Here is a 22,830-nt window from a genome sequence, read left to right as displayed (position 1 = left end):
CTGCAGGTTGATGGAGCAGTAGGATTGGGTTCTTGTTGGGTTTTTCACGATGAAACGCAGTTTACTGACTCCTGACGCATACACTGAATGATATGTATTAAAACTAGCGAATAGTTACAGTTACAGTAAGAGATAATAATTTGGGATAAAGGGGTGGATAATAAGTTAATGATGCTGTTTGGACAGATGTGCAAAAGGTGAGCCAGAATATTCACAATATGTTTTAATTCTAATACAGAGCTAAAATGTATTGTTTCTGTATAGTTTTTGCCTCAAAATGTGTGTTAATAGTGCTCATTAAACTTTGAAATTATTGCCTAAGTAAGTCAAATATATCTTACAGTAAAATATTATTTAGCATTTTACCAAACCAATACAATATAAAATAATTATAATATTCACATTACAATAATACAATAATTATGCATTAACATATTGATCAGGATGAGGAAGAGAAGGAAAGTTCATCCATATAAACATGATTGAGCCTGAACGAGCTGCGCCACCTGCTGGCTGCTCAAACGTACTGTTGGGTTGATCCTGCTTCCTGGTTGGTGACGTCACCTCGTGCCGCGTTTACATACGCTCCGTAACGCCATGTGCTCCTCGTCGGCCACTTGAATCGGGTGTTAGCTGTTTTATTACTATCTTAACAATATATAAACAGCATCTTAACAAATGGAACAGAACACGTCGCGGTATTTTTCTCAAAGCTTAGCACATGAACGTTTTACCTTTTCTTTACATGTTTCATGAAGTCTGTATTTATTGTGTTGAGACAACTAAACACAATACACTAAAAGTAGAAGTGAATCGTGTTATAGGTCATTCCACAAACAAGGGTTGCGTTGACCACTGGGTGGCGCTATTGTGTCGTCACGTTGCAGCCTTAATGCAGAACCGAATTAAAAAGTGACCTGCAGCAATGTGTGATGTCCGTTACTACAAAGGTAGGACGTTAATTCCTTAGAGAATTGCTACCACATTTTTTAAAAAAAATCTTTTTTAAACCCCCCCACACACACACACACACACAAACAAACAAAATCAGGCGCAGTAATAGTTTAATTTAAATAATTTTATTTATATAAAATACCAAAAAACTATTGGAGCATTAGCAGTCATACCCCACACACAGACTGCACAGTGAAACTTAAATACAGTAAAAGAACAAACAGGAAAGGTCCATAATCAGGACAGGGAGGTAGGCAGCAGTGTTAGTTGATTGTCTACAATAGTGGACGTCCAGGGGCCTTCAGGAAATTCTAAAGGAACAGCTAGTTTTACTTATATATGAACATGCACCTATAAAAAACAGGAGTGATAACTGCAGCTCATAGCCAGGTTTTAGGCTGTAGACGTCCTCCTGTGTGGAGGTCCCTGGGTTGAAGTCTGCTTCACTGGACTGAAGGTGAATGCTGGGTGAACAGATGTGCACCGTCGTCCAGAGACTCGGGTAAATGTCAAAAATATGCCTGCATAGTCTGTTCATGTAACCTGTGTTTACAACACAACCCGAACCCAGAGCGGCCTTTCCTTCACATCCCCCATAGTTCTCCAGACCATCACAGGCTTCCTGAAAGGTCCACGCACAGACTGAAAGTGTTACACATCCAAATCAGAGTCGCTGTCTGTTACTGAGAGCAGAGTCTGTCCATCCGCCCGCTCCCTGCTCCCGTCAGGACTGCACTCTCCACGTGCAGCGCCTGGACACATCCTGTGGTGCTGCAACCTGAGAATAAAAGCAAAGCGAAAGAGCCATTAAACAAAGCACCGGTTTTATTTATTCTGAAGTAACAGAAATAAATCTAAAAATAAAATAAATACTCAAATACGTTTTATGTAGAAGTGTGCCCATGCAGTCTAAGGATGCAGTTGCCTTCACTGTCGGATGAGTGACCCGCACAGTGACCCTGAAGTAAACTACTAAGAGCTCAAGAAGGATCGAGCAGTGATTTGGGGGAAAATGAAAACCTAAAAGCTGAGTAGCCGCGCGCTTTTACGCATGAACGGCTCTTTACGCACAACCTTGGCCGACTGTGGAGAACCATTTGCCCCCAGGAGGGAATGAACCGCTTTAACGGATGATCAATAGTTAAATTTTAGACAGTTGCTGCTCGCTTCATACTACTAGGTCCTGAAACCAAGGCGTGCGTCCTGCTGAAAACTACTAAAACACCCATCAACCCCAACAACGCCACCGACCTGTTTTTGGCCGCAGCCGCCCGGTCCCTCTGCCTCCGGTTTTTGAACCAGTTGCCGACTTGCGTGGGCGTCAGTCCGGTGGCGTGCGCCAGCTCCCGTTTCTTCCCGGGGTTTGGGTAGGGGTCCTGGAGGTACCACTCCCTCAGCAGCCCCCTCGTGCGCTCCTTGAAGCAGTGCGTCTTCTGCTCTCCGTCCCAGATGGTCCTCGGTAACGGGAACTTCTTCCGGACGCGGTACTTGTCCACGGGTCCGAGCGCGCGCCCGCGCAGCTTCTCCGCCTCCCGGTAGTGCGCCTCGAGCCACATGGCCTGCAGCTTCCCGTGGGAGGCGCGCGTGAAGCGGTGGCTCTCCAGGATGTGGTACAGCTCGCGGAAACTACCTGTGTGATACGCCACGACGGCGCGAGCCCGCTGCACGGACTCGTGCTCGGAGATGGAGTCGCGGCCGTCGGCGGTCACCGGGAGCGACCAGAGGAAGCGCGCGAGCCGCTCAATGTCCCCGGTCTCCTCCAGGGTCTCGCACACGCTGGCGATCTGCGCGGCCGAAAAGCAGAGTCCGGGGAGGGCCAGCGGGGGACAGGCGGCGGGGGAGTCGTCCGGGGAGTGGGAGCGCGTGAGGAGAGGGGGCCCCTCCGCGAAGTGCGGCAGAAGCAGCCGGGAAGCTGAGAAAAAGTCGAGTTGCGACCTGAAAACCATCTTGACGCGAGTGTGAAGCCACGAACGCAGCGCGCGCGCGTCAGAAGGAGTCTGGCACAAATCCGCTGAAGTCTCACTCTTTAGCTCACCTGGGAGTCTGGGAGGGACCCTGAGTCCGACTTCTCATTGGACACCCTGGAGGGGATGCGGGGTTGCCATGGCAGCACTGTCAATCAAACGGAGGATTTATCTCTCTCCCTTTACGCACAGGCTGAACACAGACGGCCCCTTCCCCGCTGCTTTTCATCTGAGAACAATTACATAAACACACGCCAGATAGCTCATTCATTCATAGCAGGAACAACATGAAGCAGTGACGGTGATCTTTTGGAGATGTCATCACTGTGATCGGCCAAACCTCATAACTCCCCGTAAGCAGCTTGCAGCGTTAATATGTGAATGGCACCAGGTGTGATTGAAAATCTCACCCGGACCCGACAGCGTATGTTTCCCTTAGTGATCTCCTGTCACTCTAATCACTCTTCTGTTCTCTAATATCTCCAAATTGAGAGATAAGCCGCGCTGCAGCTCCATTCTGCTACACTGGATTAGCATCCGCCCATAAATCCCGCTAACGTTAGTCTAATCGAGCAGCATATTCAATCAGCATTAACACATTTTGGCCGCCCTGGGCCATATGCTTGTGCGTTTAGTGCGGCACCCCTGCAGCTCACTGCAGATACATACTGGCGTCTGCGTCTGTCCTTCACAGCACGAGTTGAAAAGACGCAGCAAACACACTTGAGGGGACATACGTGAGGTGTGCGCTGTGTTGTGAATGGGCCGAGTGTGCTGTAATGGTGACAATTAAGATAATTCTGCAGCGTCTCCTTTCAGGGCCCCGGACAATTAGCAGCGAGGAGGAGGGAGAGGGGCGCTGGCTAAAAAGGAGGTGGGTGACACTTCCAGGGTGGCTGGAGCAACACAGCAAGAAAGTGAATGGCCTCGGCCTCTCCTAATCCCCCATAAACAAAAGCCCCGCTCCTAATTAACCCCTCCACTGACCTCCACAACTTAACACTGACCCCTTAAGCCCTGAAACCTTAACCCCCTCCCTCCATCTCACGGAAGAGTCTGTGGAGCCCCTATCAACTCCCCCCAAAGCCTCCTCCTCGTTAAGCCACTAATCACTTCCTGAGTCTTTGTTGTGCTTTTGTGCACCAACAGGGCTCCAATAGAGTCCAGTACATAATGGTTTCCCAAAGAGAGGACTGAGGGGGGTATATTATAGCAGACTGAGATGGATGGAGTGACTAGGTGGATAATGCTCTGATATTGTCAGCACATCATTCTTCATTCGCGTCATATAGATTCAGGTCCAACTTAAGAACATGTGGACAGATGGAGATGGCCTTGTGTTATGTTGTGTGTGTGGCCACCGCTTTACGCCCCCTGAGGAGGACAGGTAACTGTACCTGACTTTCTAATCCTGCACTCGGACTTGTTTGCAACTCAATACCTCGAAGGTAATCCAACTTTTTTTTTTTTTTTTAATAATGATGCATTAGTTCAGCTGCACCAGTGCTGGAACATCTGGAGATGTTTTTGCAGAAAACAATAGGGATGCAGTCCTGGGATGCAAACAAACAGGTATCTACACATTAAACAAACACCAAAAGGCAAACTAATAGAGGAATATACACAGGACTGACAGTTCCCTTGGTTTAAAACTGCAGATTAAGTTAACTAGGCTGGATGTGAAGGCAGTAATTACACCATTGTAGTGTGTTCTTAGTGTTGTCTTACCACTTGGAGTGTTTTGAATGAAAAACGTCACAACTACAGCTGGAGTCAGGTTTTCTCACTTCATCCTCACATATAACTGAAGGACCTACTGGTGTGAGTGGAGGGTTGTTCTAAAGATAGACGACGCACAACGAATTAAGAAATACGCAAAGCGATCCAAAACTATTGAACAACAAGCTAAACTGGACCAAAGACAAGAACAGAACAGATGACAACAAAAAAAAAAACAGACACGTTGGGACTAAAAGGAAGGAAGGAATAAAATGATGATCAAATGAAATTACCGAGAGGTCAGAATAAGTGAAAAGAGGAGGGGAGGGGTGGGGGCCGGTCCTTGTCCTGTCTGGTATGGATGGGGGTAATCCGGTCTAATCCGCAGCATGTTAACCTATCTGAGCAGCAAGAGCCAGATTATCCCCCTAACAATGGCCACACGCTCATCTGCTAAATGACTCCACTCAAAATCATATGCTGAGACACACGAACAGAGGCGCACGCGCACACATTTCAGAGAGCCGTGACTGTGTTGTGTGTCACGCTGGAATCCCCAGCGACCGCTGCTCCGGCCCAGGGCCTGAGTTCAGCAGCGGGTTTGTTGTGTTAGGCGCAATCAGGCCACTTGTAATGCCATTTTAGGGAAAGCATGAATAAATTCAATGCAATGCCTTTACAGACAAAGGTAATCGAAGTCTTTAAATCTGTAAATACTTTATTGTGTCTGGCCCAAAGCTGACGGACACCTGATTTATCATCCCTGTGTCGTTCTCTAAAAACAAATTAAAGAGATTAAAGGCGACGCAGAGGAGCACAAACTGAATTTTAGCAGGTCAGTGTCTATTGTTTTCCAAATATCAGGCTTAAAGTAGGTCCAGCGGGTGAATCAGTAGCACCGCCATCATCAAATTAAATTCAGCACCGGATTGGATTCGGATCGCTCATTCACAGTCTAACACACGCTCCGCAATCCCATAATCCTAGTCCAGATTGAGAACACCTTTAAGATACGAGGTGATTATGATTAGGGATTATGATCAAATTATGGTAGTGACGGAGCAGACAGTGGTTGTGGAGCAGGGAGGCGGCATCAGTGCTGCACTAACAATGATTTGGGAACATTTCTTCCTCTGTATGTGCAGGTATTTTCATTTCTTGACTCACTGCAGCAACATTAATGTTTTCAACACAGACAGGCTTGTTCTAGATCTGCTGTGAAAACGCACTGGCAGGTTACACACAGTCAGACACATCCTGAAGTGGTGCGTTATTAAAACATGCAGCAACCATTGGGTCCTTGGCAGGTATTTTATTTCATATATATACGCTTTCTGTAATCAAATGTGAGTGCAATCAAACAACAGCAATACAAACATTACCAATGCAGTCTGAGAACCAGCAACAGGGTTAAAACAGGGAGTTCACTCACTCTACACAGCGAGCAGCTAGTAACCTCGTGGACAACATAAAAAAAAAAATCCTCCGTCAGGACAGTCCACCGCCACAGACAACTCGAACAGTGTTGTAGGGAGGGAGGTGAGAGAGGCATCCTGACCCAACTCTTCCTCCTACACGGGGTTCAACCAGTGATACAACAGCCCCCCCTCCCCCCCAGTCTGTATCCATGAGTCCAACTTGCACTCGGCTCTTCAGTGAACTAGATAACTTCCTATTTCCCCATCATGATTATCATCGTCATTATCCTAATGGTATGAGCAAGAAAAAAAAAACAAGAGGAGCCAATCAGAGTCCAGAGATCCTCTGGGTTCAGTCGCTCTCAACCAATGGCCGTCCAATCAGGTCAACTAGAAAACCACATAGCTGTATATGTAGAACCAATGTCCTCATGCAGTGCCCTGCAAAGGTGGCACATCACATACGTGCACAGGTGGAAGTGGGGGGTGTTTATGGTTCTGGTGTGTGCGTGCGTGTGTATGTGTGTGCGTGTCTTTAAAGAGGGGGGAGAAGCAAGGGTGTTAGGCAATTATCAGACCCAGAAGCACAAAGAAAGTCCAGGAGAAGAAGATTTACATACAAAGTCTTTATCCACCGCAGCTCTTCTCTTGGCCCTCTTCGAAACACTCACAACCTCAACTGTCACACTCACACTCGCGCACGCACACGCACACACACACATAGGTCCTCATGTCACTGTGAAGTCAGGTGTCAACATTCAAGAAAAGAAATAAAAAAAACACCTCAATGGTAAAAAAAAAAAAAAAAAGAAATCTTCTCTACCATCACAATGTTTCAGTTCATAAAATCTCAACATGTTTTTTTTCTCCAGGTTTAAAGCAGAATGCATGTGTAGTTGTTGTCTTTATCCCACTGTTGCGAACACACACGCGACCAACATACACGCACTCACGCACTCCAACACACACACCACATGTCTTCTTTTAGTGGAGAGAGACATGGCGTAATGGAGAGACGCTCCCCCTGTGGGCGGATGCACTGATCACCGGGAGGAGACTGGGGCCGTTGCCGCGGCTACCAGGGGTCCTCCAGCTCACCAGCACTCTGTGAATGAAAACAAAACATGAGAAAGGGGTGGGTTAGCTTCTCTCTCTTTGCTTTGGACACAGCTCCCTCCACCTTAAACACAGGTGGACACAAAGGTCCCGGCCCAGCCTGCATGTTAACACAACCACAACTCAGCCCTCGGGTGACTCACCTTGCGGAGAATCACGAGGCCACAGTCAAACTGAAAAACAGTGAAGGAATGGAGAGAATGGAGTCCCTACAGTCTACACATCCTCCCGCCAGCAGCTCATGCAACGCAGCAGCGGGCCTTTATTCTGTCTGACAGTTTCATACCTGAAAGTTAAAGCTGTGAAACAGCTGAGGACTTAAGAACTTCCCCAGGAGCAAAAGAACGGCGCCCGACTGACTGTGAACGCTTTACCTTGAGCTCCGACGGCGACATTAGCGTTTGAATGGAGACGTGACTTCCTGATTTGTGTTACCACAACCCTGACCTACAACATACAGCTGCATGTGGTGAAAGGCCTAAAGACAAAAGGCTGCAGTGAGACATGCTCACTATGATACATACATACATACACGTGACACATTGTTCCATTATACCTCAAATCATCTTTATTTGTTCATTTGATGCTTTGAACTGTGCAGGACTGATTTGGCCCACATGGTCGCACACAAACACACCTCACACACAAACACACAATCTTTATCACATCCTCCCCTCTGGTAGTTAAGTGCCTTAGATACTGAAGATAGTGCAGTGCATGCATTACCAGAGGCAGTGGTTACATGGCATTATACACAACGACTGCTCTCCAACAAGGAGTAAACATTATGCGCAGCAGTTTGTTGGGGGTTAAAGTTTCACAGCGAGGTAAGAGTTGTGATATTGTGACCTAATCTGTCAAGCTGTGACACTAGTGAGTTAATAATAGCAGCTGACAGCATGAGTAGTGGAAACATTATTTAAAGAAAAAGAAAAAACTTTCAACACTAATCAGCTGCTGGCATGAGACACATTCAGTTGTGATCACGTTTAGGAAGGTACATGTTATAGATCAACAGAGGGGACGTTCTCCTGATCACGATAAGCAACACAGTAATCGAGCGGCTGCTAATGGATCGAATCGATCGATATTTGTGGCTACAATTTATGAAACTACCTACACTCAGTGGTCAGTAACACATGAAGGATGATAAGATGACGCGGGCCACTATTGCATCATGTTCCATTGTAGTTGCTGTTACATGTGTGCTAACAACAAAATAAATAGAAAAGGTCTTAAATTGTCTCTGAAGCCACATCTCTAAGACAAAGTTAAGGTCACACACACGTCAGTGCAACACAAAGTATGGCACAAAAATGGACCACTTGGAATTTGGGGACAAGTTAAGTTTTCATTCAATACAAAAATGTTGATGTGTTGTCCCTGTGTTGCCCGATGCCACAACGTGTTGTAGAGAAGGATTTAAATTTAATTGTTACTCAGACTAACTTTGTTCCGCACACTTCCTTCTGACCCCAGACCAAGCTGAACAACCCAACATTGCTGAACGTGCCACAGTGCGGTAGTGATGATTGGCCTGTTGCTCGGTCACTCAGTCTCACACGCATACACACAAACACACACACACACACACACACACACACAGATAAAGTGTGTTGAGTCTGTAGATGGAGGCGGCCAGGAGACAGCGCTGTTGCTCTGGGACTCCTGGGCTTTTCTTTGCCAGTTCGTTTATGTACTGCAAGAAGGGGATTGGGAGAGGGGGGGGGGGGGGTGGATGGGAAATCAGCCAGAAGCCAGAGCTGGTACATGAAGGTCTTAGGGTGCAGGTTCACCTTTGCTCTCACCAGCCACTTTTGCTCCAAATAAGAATCATTTTCTATTTTGTGTGTGGTTACGCTTTAAAAGTGGCTGGCAAGGTGGACGGAGGAACCAAAACAACAAAAGTAACCGTCCTCAGACAGGAGGACGGATGTGTGGCTCCGGGACAGAACTTGAATAGACAGAGGACCGGCGTGGTCGTCCACTAAGAAAGCCAGCGCTGCAGTGACTGAGCAGAACCCGCCGACATGTCCGTTCAAGTTCTGTGACGAGCACAGAGGAGGGAGAGGTCGGAACACAGTGGACGGGGTGGGACGCTCAGTCAGAGGGGGGATCAGCCTCGGGGGCGGGCGCATCGGGGCCGGCCTCCGGCTCTGCAATGGCGGGTGAGGGCGGGGGCGAGGGGGGAGAGGGAGGGGAGGCGGGCTGCTCCTGGCCGTGGCAGTCGCCAGCGTCGTCGTTGCTCCTCCTGCACTCCTTGGCGCTCTCCCCCCGCAGGTGGTATGTGGCCAGCGACTCCTCCAGCACCGTGCGGTACTGCCCCCGGTGTTGCAGGCGGAACTGCCGCAGGGCCTCCAGCAGATGCGCCGCCGTGCTGCCACCTCCCTCCTCACTCTCCTCCTCCTCCTCCTCTCCCCCCGCACAGGCCTGAGGTGACACGCCAGGGGTCAGACTCTGCAGGCACGCTTCATGAACTCAAACACGCACACACACACACACACACACACCTACACACCTAACAGGCAGCAACACAACACTTACATCACTGTCACATTAACATCTACTACACAGTCTGGTGACAGTGCCGGAGACGCTTGCACCAACGGGACAGCTCCATGCTTACACTACCTCTGACCCTGTGAGCAACAAGCCTTTGTGATATTCGCTGTGTGGTGTAACAGAGGATGGGAGGGGTTTGGTCAGCACCCACACAGCCCAGAGAAAAAAGCCTGCAAGTCAAGACTCGGCTGACATTAAGACGACAGGTACACTCACACACTATGACATGGATTCCTCCTTCAGAATAAGACCTCACTCAAAATTTACCTGTGAATGTAACTACACTAACAGTAAGTGCTCCTTCGTGTGCACCAGGAATCTGCTTGCTGTAAACTGCTTTTTTATCATCAATAAGCTCGAATCTACCACCAACGTAACAGCTTTTTCAGTTATAAATGCGAAATTAAAACTGCCCGCGCGGAGCGTCAATGCTTTTTAATGCAGTAGCCGACAGAGCTTTACGGAGCTTGCACCGTTCATTATGCCTTCCAGCTTCTTTCACACCTTAACCACATTCATTTACTCTCATTCTAGCGCTCACTCGCAAGCAAACACAAAAGAGTGTCCTTGTTCTGGGTCTGATGTGAGTTGATGAGACCATGTTGAGGGGGTGGCGGATGGAGGGGGGAGAGGTTGAAGAGGAGAGATGCTTTGCGTAAGATCAACTCACCCCTTCCTCTTCTCTGTGAGGGTTCAGCTTGTTGTACACCGCCTCGATCACGCTCCGTCTGCAAACAGAACGCAGGTCGCCGCTCAGAGAGGAGAACAACTCCCGACATTGTGTAAACAGCCTCTGCAAATGTGTATTGATTGAGATAATAATAGAGGAAGCAATTTGGACGATAAGGGAGTATCCGCTTTTCGTGCATAAGGAGACTACAGAGTGTCTTAATTCAGACGTGCATTTAAGTGTTTTGATGAGAGCTACGCTCAGGTTTTTAAGGCTTTAAGAGCAGGAGTGTGTAAAGTGCGATGTTACCAACGTGGGCAGGTTTGAATTAAACGGAGCCTGTATTATGGCTTGGGGTGTATTGTTCTTATATAGTGTCTTAATAGGCTCAGCGTGACGAACGAATGTTCCTTCACGTTCTATTGCAGCTATAAGGCTGTCACTGTATGTAAAAAGCTGCCATGTAACAGCTCATACAGCTACTTTTTGAGCGAGGGTTTATTCAGTGAAGGTACTAAAGTTCTGATGTAAAACTATTTAACATTTACTTGCTGGCCAGGCCACCACCAGGTGGAAGATTGGGGATGTTCTCTGTGGCAATGCTCCTCAGGACAGACACCAGGTCAGGCACCCCTGACTCCCCACAGTTTGCCAACAGCTCTACACACAAACACAAGGGCACAGAAACCGTTACATACTAAGGCAGTGTTCAAGTGCTGGACAGTATACAACAGGTGGTAAAGCGTCCTGGAACTATCCAACACACAAGTAGTTGCCATTTCAAGCATTCCTAAGCAACAGACTGATTTCAAATATTTGTACTAGCACCATTATGTACACAGAAACTCAGAACAGTATGCGGTCACTTGTTTCACTTAACCCTAAAAGAAATTAAAGAATGCAGGAACAGAAAATCTAACAAACTGTGCATCATATTAGGCATCTATAATTCTTGCTATGGTTGCAACACTATTGTGACAGTAAATTCAGAGTAATCAAACTGCGTCATGATAGTGGAGGTGTGCAGAGGCACGTGCTGACCCTCAACACGGGTCTCCAGGTATTTATCCAACTCCTCCTCTTTCTTCACAGCCTCCTCTGAGATCTTGGGGGCTCCAGGTAAACACACCAGCACCACACTCATATTGTCTCTGCTCCCCTGCAGGATAGACAGACGGAGACACAAGAATGAACTGGCTGCAACAGCAAACAGACGCGACAGGACGCTGGCCTTCAACCGAAAGGGAACGGCACCTTGTAAAAGTCATTGTGGTTAAAAGATTTTTTCCGCCAGTGCAAAGTGTCACGTACATCACAAAAGGCAGAGGCAGCGGGGGGTGATTTATGGCAGCGTGTGGCTGTTACTTGAGATTACCCAGCCAGTATGGTAAAAATAACTAAGCAGTGTGCACTCGCTGCTTTTTGGGAGTATTCAAGACACAAAAAGACACGTAGAAGGAGAAGATGGAGAGTTCAGCTAAGGCAAGGTGGCAATTCATGCTAAGAAGGTCAACGGACAAGGACTGATTTGAATGCAATAATGCATTATTCATCACTCATTAACTTTGCTGTTGTTTGTTAAAGATTCTCTTATTCAGTGGAAACCCAATTTTCCCCCTCATTAAAGACTTGGAGGCATTTGATAAGCTGTATTACTACTGAAGCAAATCCAGTCCTACTTACCTTATGCAGACAGGTGTCCACCACTGAGTTGCAGACCTTCTCCAGGTCATCACACACTAGCAGTCGTGAGCGCACGAACTCACACAGATCCTCGTTGGACATGACGTCCCAGATCCCATCACACGCCAGCACCACAAACTCATCTCCTTCAGCCGCCCGCTCCAACACACACACCTCGGGCTCGGGGCTCACGAGCTGCTCTGTGGGGCCTTTACCATCCACACATTTGTAGTCATAGTCCCCAAGGGCCCGGGACACGGCCAGGGAGCCGTTTACCCTCTGGATCATGACTGAACCGCCAGCGTTCTGGATGCGCTCCTTCTCGCGGGGGTTGCAGGGCTTGTGGTCCTGGGTGGAAAAGCCCACCTTGCTGTCTCGACTCAGCACGGCCCGCGAGTCGCCGCAGTTAATGAAGTAGAGGTGGGTCGGACTGAGCAGCACGCACACAGCCGTTGACCCGCTGCGGTCCAGGCCCTGCCGCAGGTCGCTGAAGCTGCGCATGTACTCGTCAATGTTCAGGAAGCCCGAGCGGATGCCATCCTTCACGCCCTCCACGGATCCCGGTCCTGAGCCAAAGTCGGACCCTCCTGACAAGATGTGTTCCAGCAAGTGACCGGAGCAGTAGTTGGCAACCCGGGAGCCCGCGTGGCCGTCGTAGACAGCGAAGAAGGACCAGTCGGTGAGTCCGTGGGGGAGGCCCACCACGGCTGTGTGAGCGTCCTCCATCTCGACCCGCCAACCCTGCATGGAGCTCAGGCCGTATCGCAGCCCATTGCCCTCCCCGTGGGCACTATGCTTCTCCGTCTTCGGCTTGTCCAGGAATGCACCCATTGCTGCCTATAGCTGCAAAAGAATGAGAAAACAGAGCATAATCATTAAACTATTTGACCCCATCTCTCACCAATAGCTTTACTATTACCTCAACACAATGTACAATGAATGTAATTCAGCTGACAAGAATAATTACAGTAAAGCCTACAAACAAACAGTTTATATGATCAAACTCATAACATTCAACTTTAATACTAATCCTCGTCCTCAGTAAAGATAGTTCAGCTCACTGCCTTACACTTATTACAGAGTGCTTCTAATCACTCAATGGATGGTGTGACAAGGCAAAGATGGCAGAGGAGGAACCACGGCGTTGGGGATTACTCTGCGGATGCAAAGCTTCTTTGTGCACACAGAGCCTCTCGCTCTGAACCTGAGGTAACTAATACCATTAGTAACCTGTTGGCAGGAACCAGAGTGTGACACTAATGAATCAGCAGAGGCTGAAATCCTCGCCTAGCAGGGGCTGAATGGGAACGCAGGCTCACTGAAGAATTAGCATTTTGTTTTTCCCTAACCTTTCAGCCTTTTCTGACCAGCACACACTCAGTGACCAAGAGCTAATTAGCCAAAGGCTTAATCACTAGTGCTGCGGTGAGACAGGTGGACAGCATCTTTGGTTGGATGGTTGGTTGGTCTATGAGAAAAAGGCTCAGGTTCACGTCCACGTGAGGGACGCCGTCACCCGAGCACTTTGTTTTGGCTTTAGCTGGGTTTACTGTAAATAAGCAAAGTCATCACGGTCAAGGGTCAAGGTGGTGGTAACAAGCAGGATCTCTGTCCGACAAGGGCTCGTGTCAGCTGCTTTTACATAAACCGAGGCCGTCAGAATCTGATTTTGAGCCACTTCTTCTTGACACACGTGTTCTCGTCTCGCTTTGAGACCACAGAAACCGGCTGGTGTGGGGGTGGAAGTGAGAAGTGTGGGTATGAACTATACTTTAAAAAGGGTCTGAAAAAGGGGTGGTGCTGAGGTTAGCCCTCCCCTGACCACCTCCAGCAGAAGGCTGAACCTGCTGCTATCATTGCTATGTATTGTAAACAGTCCACACTACAACTGCTATCATCATATTTTTCCATCATTCTAATCAGTTTAGGCCTGAATGTCAGCAACAGCTGCAGCGTGGAGCCACTTTCCAGTAGTCCTGTTGCTTCGGGAGCTGGCGTGAGCTCCTGAGATCCCGAAGTCTCACGCCGATTCCCCGCTCGGCTTTACCTCCTACATGAACGCACACACAGCACGACAGGAATGTGCCCAAAAAAGGCTGGCGCATGTAAGGAGCGATTCCAGCTGCTTTGAGGCCAGGAATGCGTGTGTGTTTGTGTCTGCTCTGCGCATGTGTGCCGTGTCATGTCACGCTGTCTGTGTGAGAAAACGCCGCTCTATAAATACGCCGGGCCGGTTAAGATTTCACGTCCAGGGTGGAGCAGTGGGCCGCGCCATTCACATTTCTACTACGTTCCTCCAGCATTATTATTTTAACAGAATCACATTAGCCAGTACTACCGGCTCCTGACATTCAACGCCGGCCTCTACGCTCAAGCATGAGCGGAAAAAGGTGTGTTCACATACTGTACGTGTGAGAGAAAGAGAAATCTGCTATGTTCCCCAGCAGTGATTCTCTCTAAAAATAAGACAAACACACTGCTATTGCCTAGCAACCACCCACCCTACAGTGCAAACATCCAGCCTAAGCTTCATTCAGCGACATGTCTCTAAAAGAAACACACACATACACACTCTCAGCTGCCTGTTACAGAGACCAGGGTTGCATCATCTATCTATTAAAGCAGTCAATGCAGCCGGACCCTGAAAGGAGACTGCGGATACTAGGAGATTTCTCAGGTTGACAATGGCATAATGGTCTGCACACAGCAAAGAGCAGATAAAACCTCCGCTGAGACAAGTGGCTCCAAACCATTTAACACCCTCAAACTGCTGTCACGTGTGCGGTGACCGTATGCCAAAAGCAACGCGTCCGAGGCAAAGACGCGCGTCGGCCAAAAAGCGGTGGCTATGGAGAGTGAAGCGGTAGGTTGGGGATTACATAACGCTGCAGAGAGCCCGAGTGCTGCTCTGACAGCAGGCGCACTCGCACTCGAATCAGTTGCTACCCTAGAAGCAAGGTTAACGCACAGCCTCCAGCACTATGTGAATGCGCTCGGCCGCACGGGGTCTTGATTGATTTTCATTTGCCAACAGTCTGAAGGCCAGAGAGTCCACCCAGATGGGGACAATTTAGACATTTCATTTAATAAAGCATAAAATAAAGGGCCAGATATGTATTCTCTCCAACCAACAGGTCAGTCACTAATAAGGGGTCCAACACTGGAGTTTCAAACCTGCAGATGCATCCCTGGGGCCCTGTACAAGCTATGATGACACACCTTGGAAGTGCAATAAGCAAAGACTACACTACTCAGATCAAGCAGGTATTAAGAAAACAAATCTCACATTACACACTGCAAACTCCTGAATACTATACAAAACCCAACGTCCAATCCAACATCAATGGAGTGTGAGTGACACTGTGTTGTGCAACCCTGCAGGAGGTGTGTAGAACTGGGACTATTCAGTAGCTCTTGTCACCTTGCTGGCTCAGAATTGCTTCAATACATCAGCCAGGTGTTGCCACCAAACGGCCAGACTAGTGGGTGCTAAATACTGTCAGCATAACAGTACATTATGGACTACCCAGTTACTCATTCAGGCAGCTAGTAGAAGCATTCAACAAACATTACACGTCTTTCAGCATACCCTTGACATTGGTCCTGTCAATATGCAGAGGTAGTCAGTGAGGGCTACAGTGGACACACTGGGTCCCATTTCACTGCATTTGGAAAAGCCTCTGGAATGGGAAAGCCATATCAGGCAGTTATGACAGATTCAGACTTGAAATTCAGACTTTGAAGCAGACATCTTTGCACTGGGATGCAGCTGTATGTTTGGTTGCAGCTTAAGCCTTTCAGCAACCCCATTTAAATACATTCAAACTGAAGTAAATAAATAGTCATGTATAGTGGCCTTGAGTTGCTTCCATTTTTCTTTTTCCTACAAGCAGCACTGCCAGGTTTGATCATAAAACTGCTGATCATACCAGTCAGCAGAATACAAACCAACATTCAGAAACACCACACACGCCAACAATTCAGGGCTCAATGTGACTCATGATGCAACCAATTACTGCATGAAGGGAGACGCAATTAGAACAGGAAGTAATTCATTTCACTATGAACACATCAAGTTCATGAGGCAAAAGTTATTTTTGCATTTGTGCTTGACTGAACTACAGCAACAATTATGTGATTGTCAGATTTGCTACAAACTGATTTTCTGGATTTGACTACATAGTTTCATTCTACAATCTCCCTAAAACATGCAACAGAATAAAGACTTCCTTTAGAAGCCAGTTTGTGAGATAGTAAGGAAAGATAGTGGAAATAGTAAGTCACAACCAAGAAAGCCTGAGGTCTGAATAAGTGTATGTAATATAAACATTAAAGCTACAGTAGATGAACCATGATTAACAATTGTGTGTGTAATAAACACAAAACTTGTTGACCTCGATTTAATTTGCATTCTACCCTTAAGCAAATATATATATATGTAAAGAGCACTTCATCAATGATCGGCACAAAAAGTGTATCTGCTAGGATCAAAGGGAAAAGTCACCCAGTTGCCTTCATCACAATAATATTCCTCCTTCCATAATAAATGCCTATCACAAAATCTGCCTTAATGTCTGTCTGACTGAATAGAAGCTTGACAACGGTCTCAGTCTCCCACTGACACTGCATTTCATCTGCCCTCTAGTATTTAGGTCCACACAATGACTGCTGACTCTGATAAGATTATCAGCGACTCAACTCCTCACGTATCTCACTTTCAGGGCACAAGCCCAACACTAAGTGATGTCATGTACTGGTCACCTGTTCACTTTATCGCAACCTGATATGCTAGACTAGGAGAGCAGGGTGACTTCCAGGCTAAGTTTCAGTACTGCACAATACAAAATTAATGATGAAATACAAGTTTACTATGAGTGCTGGCTTAAATGACAAGAGACTGTGGGAGCACAATTTAGACTTAAGTGGATAATATGGCTGCAAAATAATAATTAAAAGGCACAGTTGAACCTGTCATTTTGACAGCATTGATACATTCAAAAACTGAATCAAACTAATCATGCATAAATCTTTTCAGCATTTTCTACTGCATTGTTTACAATATGAGCATTACTGAGTTGTTGTGTTGGCACTGATCACATCAGAGACCATCTGACATCCAGTGTCCAACATAGTAAGAATACAGCTGTTGTTTGTCCTCAGGACTAGAGAGCGTCAGTTACTGAAAAACTGAGTTCCTTGTAATGAAAACTCAACATCTTTAAAATAGCCTGAAAGTTTAGAACATGTGTGCATATATTTTTGTACTGTTGGATATCTAAAGCGCAGTTGGGTGTTAACAAGCAAACCCACATTTATTGTCACTACCAACCCAGAACATTTTACACAACTGCCATGTACATGTGGACCTGTAAAAACTGGCATATATTATTTATTGCAATACATAGCACCAAAAAAAATGCATGAAAGCTAAATTTGCTACAGTCATAGAAAGTACAAGTAGCTTAACAGTTAGTAAGAAAACAAAAAAAAATATTTAAACAACTGTGTAAATATCCTCGGGGAAACATTTTCGTTTAACTGTTCATTTTGAATGATTATTTATTTGATTATTTTTCTGCTCAATCTTTTTAAACTAATATATAATATATTACTTCAACTGGGTTTTTAGAAAGGTGGTAGAGATTGAGAGTGGAGGAGTCACATTGTGGAACACAGTGACTTCACAGGCAGCAAAGTGAGAAGGACACTTGCGAGTATGATTTCCCTCTTAAGTCTTTGTATACACAACCTAACTTAGGTCATAAACGATCAGTGAGCGTTTACTCATATTGACAGTAAGCCTGGATATTATAATCAGTACATAGTCACCTATGGAACACACGACGACTTGTGGCAAGTGTGGTGGCTGTGAGCTTGTTTAAATATATCGTCTGAAATACCATTACAGTGCCAAGCTAACATCATGTACCCCAGCACCCATATGACACAGTCCGCTAAGCTGTCATTAGCTAGTTATAGCTAGTCTCGCCTATACCATGCTACAATCGCTTGCTTTGGGCCACACTAAACACAAGGCCGATGAATCCCCTGGCTCTTTGCATTATGTTACTTTAAATTCGCTTCAGTCATTAAAGGCATATAAACATTGGCGGTTTCCAAGTTACTCCAGAAACTTCAGCTGATTGGCCAGCTTTTATTTTGGCTCCGTTTCTAACGTTACGTTAAGGCTGTTGCACAACACAATCTATGTAGCATGGTCGAACTGGCGGTTTTTGAAAATGCGTTTTTGTGTTAAATACCAATCCACTGACCACATGCTGAACTCCGTTCCTCTTAACACTGGTGCCTCTACGGAAAGGCCTAGCTGCTAGTGTATTGATGTGAGCTAACGTTAGCTGACATGCTAACATCACAGCTAGCCGTGGTTGGAGCCAACGCAATTCCCTCGATTGACAAACTCTAGCTAATGACGTTAGCGCACATATTAGCATGCTACTTACGTTTTCCTGCTGCTGTGCGAATGTCGATCCAATCTTGATTATCTGCCGGTTTCTGCTTTTGTGTGAAGATATGCCGTTAACCTAGCTATCTACGGAGCTAATGTTAGCTAGCTAGCTAGCTATGTTGTGTTTCCTTATTTGACTAAAATAATCGAGAATGGCCTCAGATGAGCGGCGATAATTCCTTTCTCGGTGGTTCCCTGCTTGGATAGCGTTGATTTTTACGCATTTTTGACGCCAGTTCTGTGTCTTACAATAAATTAAGACAATTCCGATCGCTCCAAAACAAATATGGACACTGGCAATTGGTTATATTATACAACACTGACAAATCTAGCACTTTCTTCCATTGAAAGGCCAGAGCTATCCTTCGACTTTGGGTGCTGAACAAGAGGAGGTGTTATTTTTGGCATATGCTTGGTGATTGGCTGCAACGTTCCGGCAAAACGTCGTTTAATTGGCTGCGTAACCCATCAATTAGCTCTGCCCCTATCCAACACAGATTTTGATTGGTTTGCTCTCGAAGATGTGCAACGCACCGAAGCTACAGGGAAAGCTTGTAGCCGTTACATGAGTACGCCGAAATCTTTTCGGAAAAGCGGAGTTAGCCTTGAAATAAAAATGTAAGACGCTGCAGCTGGAGCTCGCTAATGTGATTAGTCCAACATGACTCAAAATATACATGGAACAAAATTTGGGTTCATTTAGATTTCATTTCGCCGTCGACAGTGTGCTTGTAAGTTTTCACGGGGAACACGAGTAGCTTAGAGTCGAAAACAAGCGCGACTAACTTCAAGCGAGACAGGGATGCGTGTTGCGACAGTCCACATCAAAAGTATACTTTAATCATTTTGATTGGCAAATAAAACAATACATTTAACTGGAAGAGAAATTAATACAATAATTCTCGCTTCCTTTTCTAAATTCCACGAGTCAATTCATTAATTTTATTATTAATACTTCCTAGAAAATAGATTAAAAACAACTCTACCAGGGATTTTTTGTACAAAAATATTAGAGTGCCACATTCATAGAATTATATTAAATAATAATTTTCTGTAACCACTTCATTCCTAGGAACTACACATGTATGGGCGTGTCAACAGGTTCCACATAACATAATGGACAAAGAGAGGGTGTGAAGAAACCAGAGTTGATACCAAGCCAGCGGCTCTTTTGCAGAGGCAACTTGACCAGGTCTCCCATGTACACTGTCAGATGCAAAACCTTTAGTTCACACAGTGGAGGAAACTCTAAAGTGATGCAACTATTAAAACAGCTTTGACTAAGTACGTATAAAGCATGAACAAAAACTGCAACAAAAACACTTGCTGACAAAATAAAAGTCAACATCAGCAGCTTTACGAGCAGCCTGGAGCAGTTCTTGCACATACAGATAATAAATAAAGATGTTTGTGATTTACTCAATAACAAGAAATGAAATGTAGGCTCAAACGATAAAACTAGAGATTAAAGCATAAACAAGAGCACAAGTGCATGTATATAAAAATGTTTAGTCAGATAATATATCAGTGGATACGTGTGTGTGTGTGTGTGTGTGTGTGTGTGTGTGTGTGTGTGTGTGTGTGTGTGTGTGTGTATGTGTGTGTGTGTGGCGGCAGCAGCTTTGGGAAAGCAGGGCTTATCTGTTGTCATTTTGTGTTTCTCCCTCTGGATTAGACGTGCGTCTTATTAATAAAAAACTCATCAGATGTCAAAACAGCTCCGCGAGGAAGCAACCAGAGTTATGAGACACAGGTCAGATTAAGACCTTGTTTAAATGCCAGTGGGTGTGGGCATGTTACAGCAGGAGGGAGAGCGTGAGCGGGCAAAAGGGGAAGCAGCAGAGTGCTATTTAATTTTCTAAGATGAGGGATTATCACTTGCAGAATTTGATCGGTCTGCTCTGATCAGAGGATGTTAAATCACAGCTTATCCCAAATATTAAACTCTTTGTCTTTTGTCCTCTTTCCCCTCAGGCCCGAGACACACACACACACACACACACACACACACACACACACACACACACACACACACACACACACACACACACACTTCTCATTGCGTAAAGTGGCCCATTGTTCCTATTGCCAGGGTGGCGTGTGTGATTGTTCAGCCACCAGCCACCTTGGGGGAAGGGTGGTAGTATACCCTACAACGGTGGCGGGAGGGGGGGGGGTAAAGGGGGTTGACTGGGGGTCAGTGGTGGGGCGATGCTAAGGCTTTAGCGTCTTATGCAGCCGGCTGAGGAAAGTAAATTAAAAAACTGTTACGTCTAATCCGGAGCACCAAGAACAAGTGGCACACAAAATCCGATCTCTTGCGTTTACATGAATCTGGGTGATCTTAAACTCACACACACACATGCTCTTCGCGGCTAAAGTCTGAGTGATCCTAGGCTGGGTGGAAGGAGGTGGGTGGGAGGGACAACAGGAGGTACGAGGTCTTGATCTGCACTCTCATTTTCAGCCTGGAGATCTGCACCCAGGACATCTGGGCCATGTCATTACTGCAATCTTCTGCTTGTTCATTCCCAGCTTTACAGGGCTTAGAGTGACAGACCTAACACACAAATATTCACAGAATGCACACACACACACACACACACACACACACACACACACACACACACACACACACACACACACACACACACACACACACACACACACAAATATTCACAGAATGCACACACACACACACACACACACACACACACACACACACACACAAACACACACACACACACACACACACACAAATATAACATGGTGTGTAAAAATGCTGGACAGGGACAGTGTTAGGGTCTTCATAAACACAGATATTGAGATGCATTTATTAAACAGAATGTTGTGGTGTTCACATGTTTGTTCACACCAAAGTTAAAGTCTGTATCGGCAAACAACAATGACAAGAATGGCCTCCATTAGCTCCCATTGTCTAGATTTATGACTGTTTAATGCATAATACATTCAATCTTTGTATAAAAGCTTAATTTAATTTTCGTTGGTATGGTGGTTATTGGAAGGCAAATTGTTCAATTAATGCAAAGAAAAGAGTACAAACGGGTACTGTACGTGAAAATATTAGCTCAGCGTGAGTTCTAGAGGTGGCAGGATCGGACGCAACATCTGAGCTATGGCTCCCTCTAGTGGTGGAATATTGGTATTACACCAGAGTGGCACATTCACTTGTTGACCGATATGAGGCAGTGCGGAACGATGGAAGGAAGAAAAGTGGACAAAGGTCAAACATTTTTTGATGAGTTTTATCTAAGAAAAATGTTTCTGCATAATTTAAATGACTTAGGAAAAGTGGCCTTTAGTTAACCAGGTTATACCAAATATCAAAATGTAATGGTTTTCATCAAAAATTTTACCTGACAAGTAAATATTAGCAGCAACGTGCCATGTATGTATACACTCCAGTCTCAAATACAGACATTGAGTAAGTTTACTATATACGTTATCATCACGTTTCAAACTGTGGTGGTTGTAAATTTGTGACATCTATGATTGATTATATTGATGTAACAATATAGGCTATTTCAATAATACATTGTAAGTATGCTAGATTTAAGTCGAGCATTTACAATATAATTAGGTGACATATAAAAAAGCTCTTTAGGTGATGAGAGGCGGATATGAGCGTGTACGCATTCACAATGGTACCTGAATATACACACTATAAATTCGGGATCAATGCATGACGTCACTACAGAAAGGGCCCGCTTCCTTTGGAGCCAGGTGAGCCCAAAAACTCTGCTCCAGGTGAGGCTCGAACTCACAACCTCGGCATTGCTCTGCTGAATACTGTCATATAAGTACCGCGCGCTAACCGATTGCGCCACTGGAGCTTTGGACTCCTCGACCGACAAATGTCGTCATGTCAAACTGCCGAACGGAGGGGGGAAAAAAACGTGACAGCTTCGTGTATTTTTCGTCAAGGCGGCGGTTTAACTACTGGAGAGCAGTTGAGACGCGGAGATCGCAGATGCAGAGTCCAGCAGACAGAGTGGTACACGTGCTGCTTTCAGGGACCCCCAAAAAAGCTCCGAATCGCCACGCTTACCCGCAATTAATACAAAATGTGTGTGCTTTATATTTTTACCGTTGAGGTTCAGTCTAAATTCTTCTCTGCTTCTAATTTCACTTTTAATTGACATTACTGTGTAGAAGTTGCAGCTGCAGCGAGGACCTACACGCTGCACACCATTTTTCCCAGAATATGATTTATATTACCAGACCCCTCCTCATTCCTCATCACACTGTCAAATATCC

At 45.9% G+C, this 22,830-nt stretch overlaps 2 protein-coding genes and 1 non-coding gene across 4 annotated transcripts; all 3 read right to left on the bottom strand.

The window, feature by feature from the left end:
- Positions 1-1,069: 1,069 nt before the first annotated feature.
- On the bottom strand, positions 1,070-5,789 carry six3b (SIX homeobox 3b). Its single transcript, XM_029134378.3, has 2 exons — positions 2,206-5,789; positions 1,070-1,732 (listed from the first exon to the last, which is right to left on the bottom strand). Exons 1-2 carry the CDS (start codon positions 2,898-2,900, stop codon positions 1,606-1,608), a joined length of 822 nt encoding a protein of 273 aa, XP_028990211.1. The 5' UTR covers positions 2,901-5,789; the 3' UTR covers positions 1,070-1,605.
- A 145-nt stretch (positions 5,790-5,934) lies between these two features.
- ppm1bb (protein phosphatase, Mg2+/Mn2+ dependent, 1Bb) lies at positions 5,935-18,941 on the bottom strand. 2 transcript variants are annotated; one of them, XM_029134376.3, is made up of 6 exons: positions 18,548-18,941; positions 12,087-12,929; positions 11,445-11,562; positions 10,952-11,063; positions 10,404-10,461; positions 5,935-9,601 (listed from the first exon to the last, which is right to left on the bottom strand). In XM_029134376.3, the coding sequence occupies exons 2-6, from the start codon at positions 12,915-12,917 to the stop codon at positions 9,272-9,274; spliced, it is 1,449 nt and encodes a 482-aa protein (XP_028990209.1). In that variant the 5' UTR covers positions 12,918-12,929; positions 18,548-18,941; the 3' UTR covers positions 5,935-9,271. The 2 variants fall into 2 exon arrangements, with proteins under 2 accessions (XP_028990209.1, XP_028990210.1); XM_029134377.3 differs by having other exon boundaries at positions 5,935-7,160; positions 18,548-18,939.
- A 3,371-nt stretch (positions 18,942-22,312) lies between these two features.
- On the bottom strand, positions 22,313-22,406 carry trnai-uau (transfer RNA isoleucine (anticodon UAU)). Its single transcript has 2 exons — positions 22,369-22,406; positions 22,313-22,348 (listed from the first exon to the last, which is right to left on the bottom strand). It is a non-coding gene; the product is annotated as a tRNA-Ile (tRNA).
- Between the last annotated feature and the right edge of the window lie 424 nt (positions 22,407-22,830).

Source organism: Betta splendens, chromosome 19 (genome assembly GCF_900634795.4).
Source record: "Betta splendens chromosome 19, fBetSpl5.4, whole genome shotgun sequence".
Taxonomy (NCBI): Eukaryota; Metazoa; Chordata; class Actinopteri; order Anabantiformes; family Osphronemidae; genus Betta; species Betta splendens.
Note: the sequence above shows the minus strand (reverse complement) of the source record. Positions and strands in the feature narration are given on the sequence as shown.

Excerpts from the sequence above, each read along its gene's own strand:
- six3b (XM_029134378.3), bottom strand. The coding sequence starts at position 2,900 with ATGGTTTTCAGGTCGCAACTCGACTTTTTCTCAGCTTCCCGGCTGCTT. Across the intron at positions 1,733-2,205 it reads GCGGCTGCGGCCAAAAACAG|GTTGCAGCACCACAGGATGT; the intron begins GTCGGTGGCGTT and ends TTTTATTCTCAG.
- ppm1bb (XM_029134376.3), bottom strand. The coding sequence starts at position 12,917 with ATGGGTGCATTCCTGGACAAGCCGAAGACGGAGAAGCATAGTGCCCAC. Across the intron at positions 11,064-11,444 it reads CCTGGAGACCCGTGTTGAGG|AGCTGTTGGCAAACTGTGGG; the intron begins GTCAGCACGTGC and ends GTTTGTGTGTAG. Across the intron at positions 9,602-10,403 it reads CTCACAGAGAAGAGGAAGGG|GCCTGTGCGGGGGGAGAGGA; the intron begins GTGAGTTGATCT and ends GTGTCACCTCAG.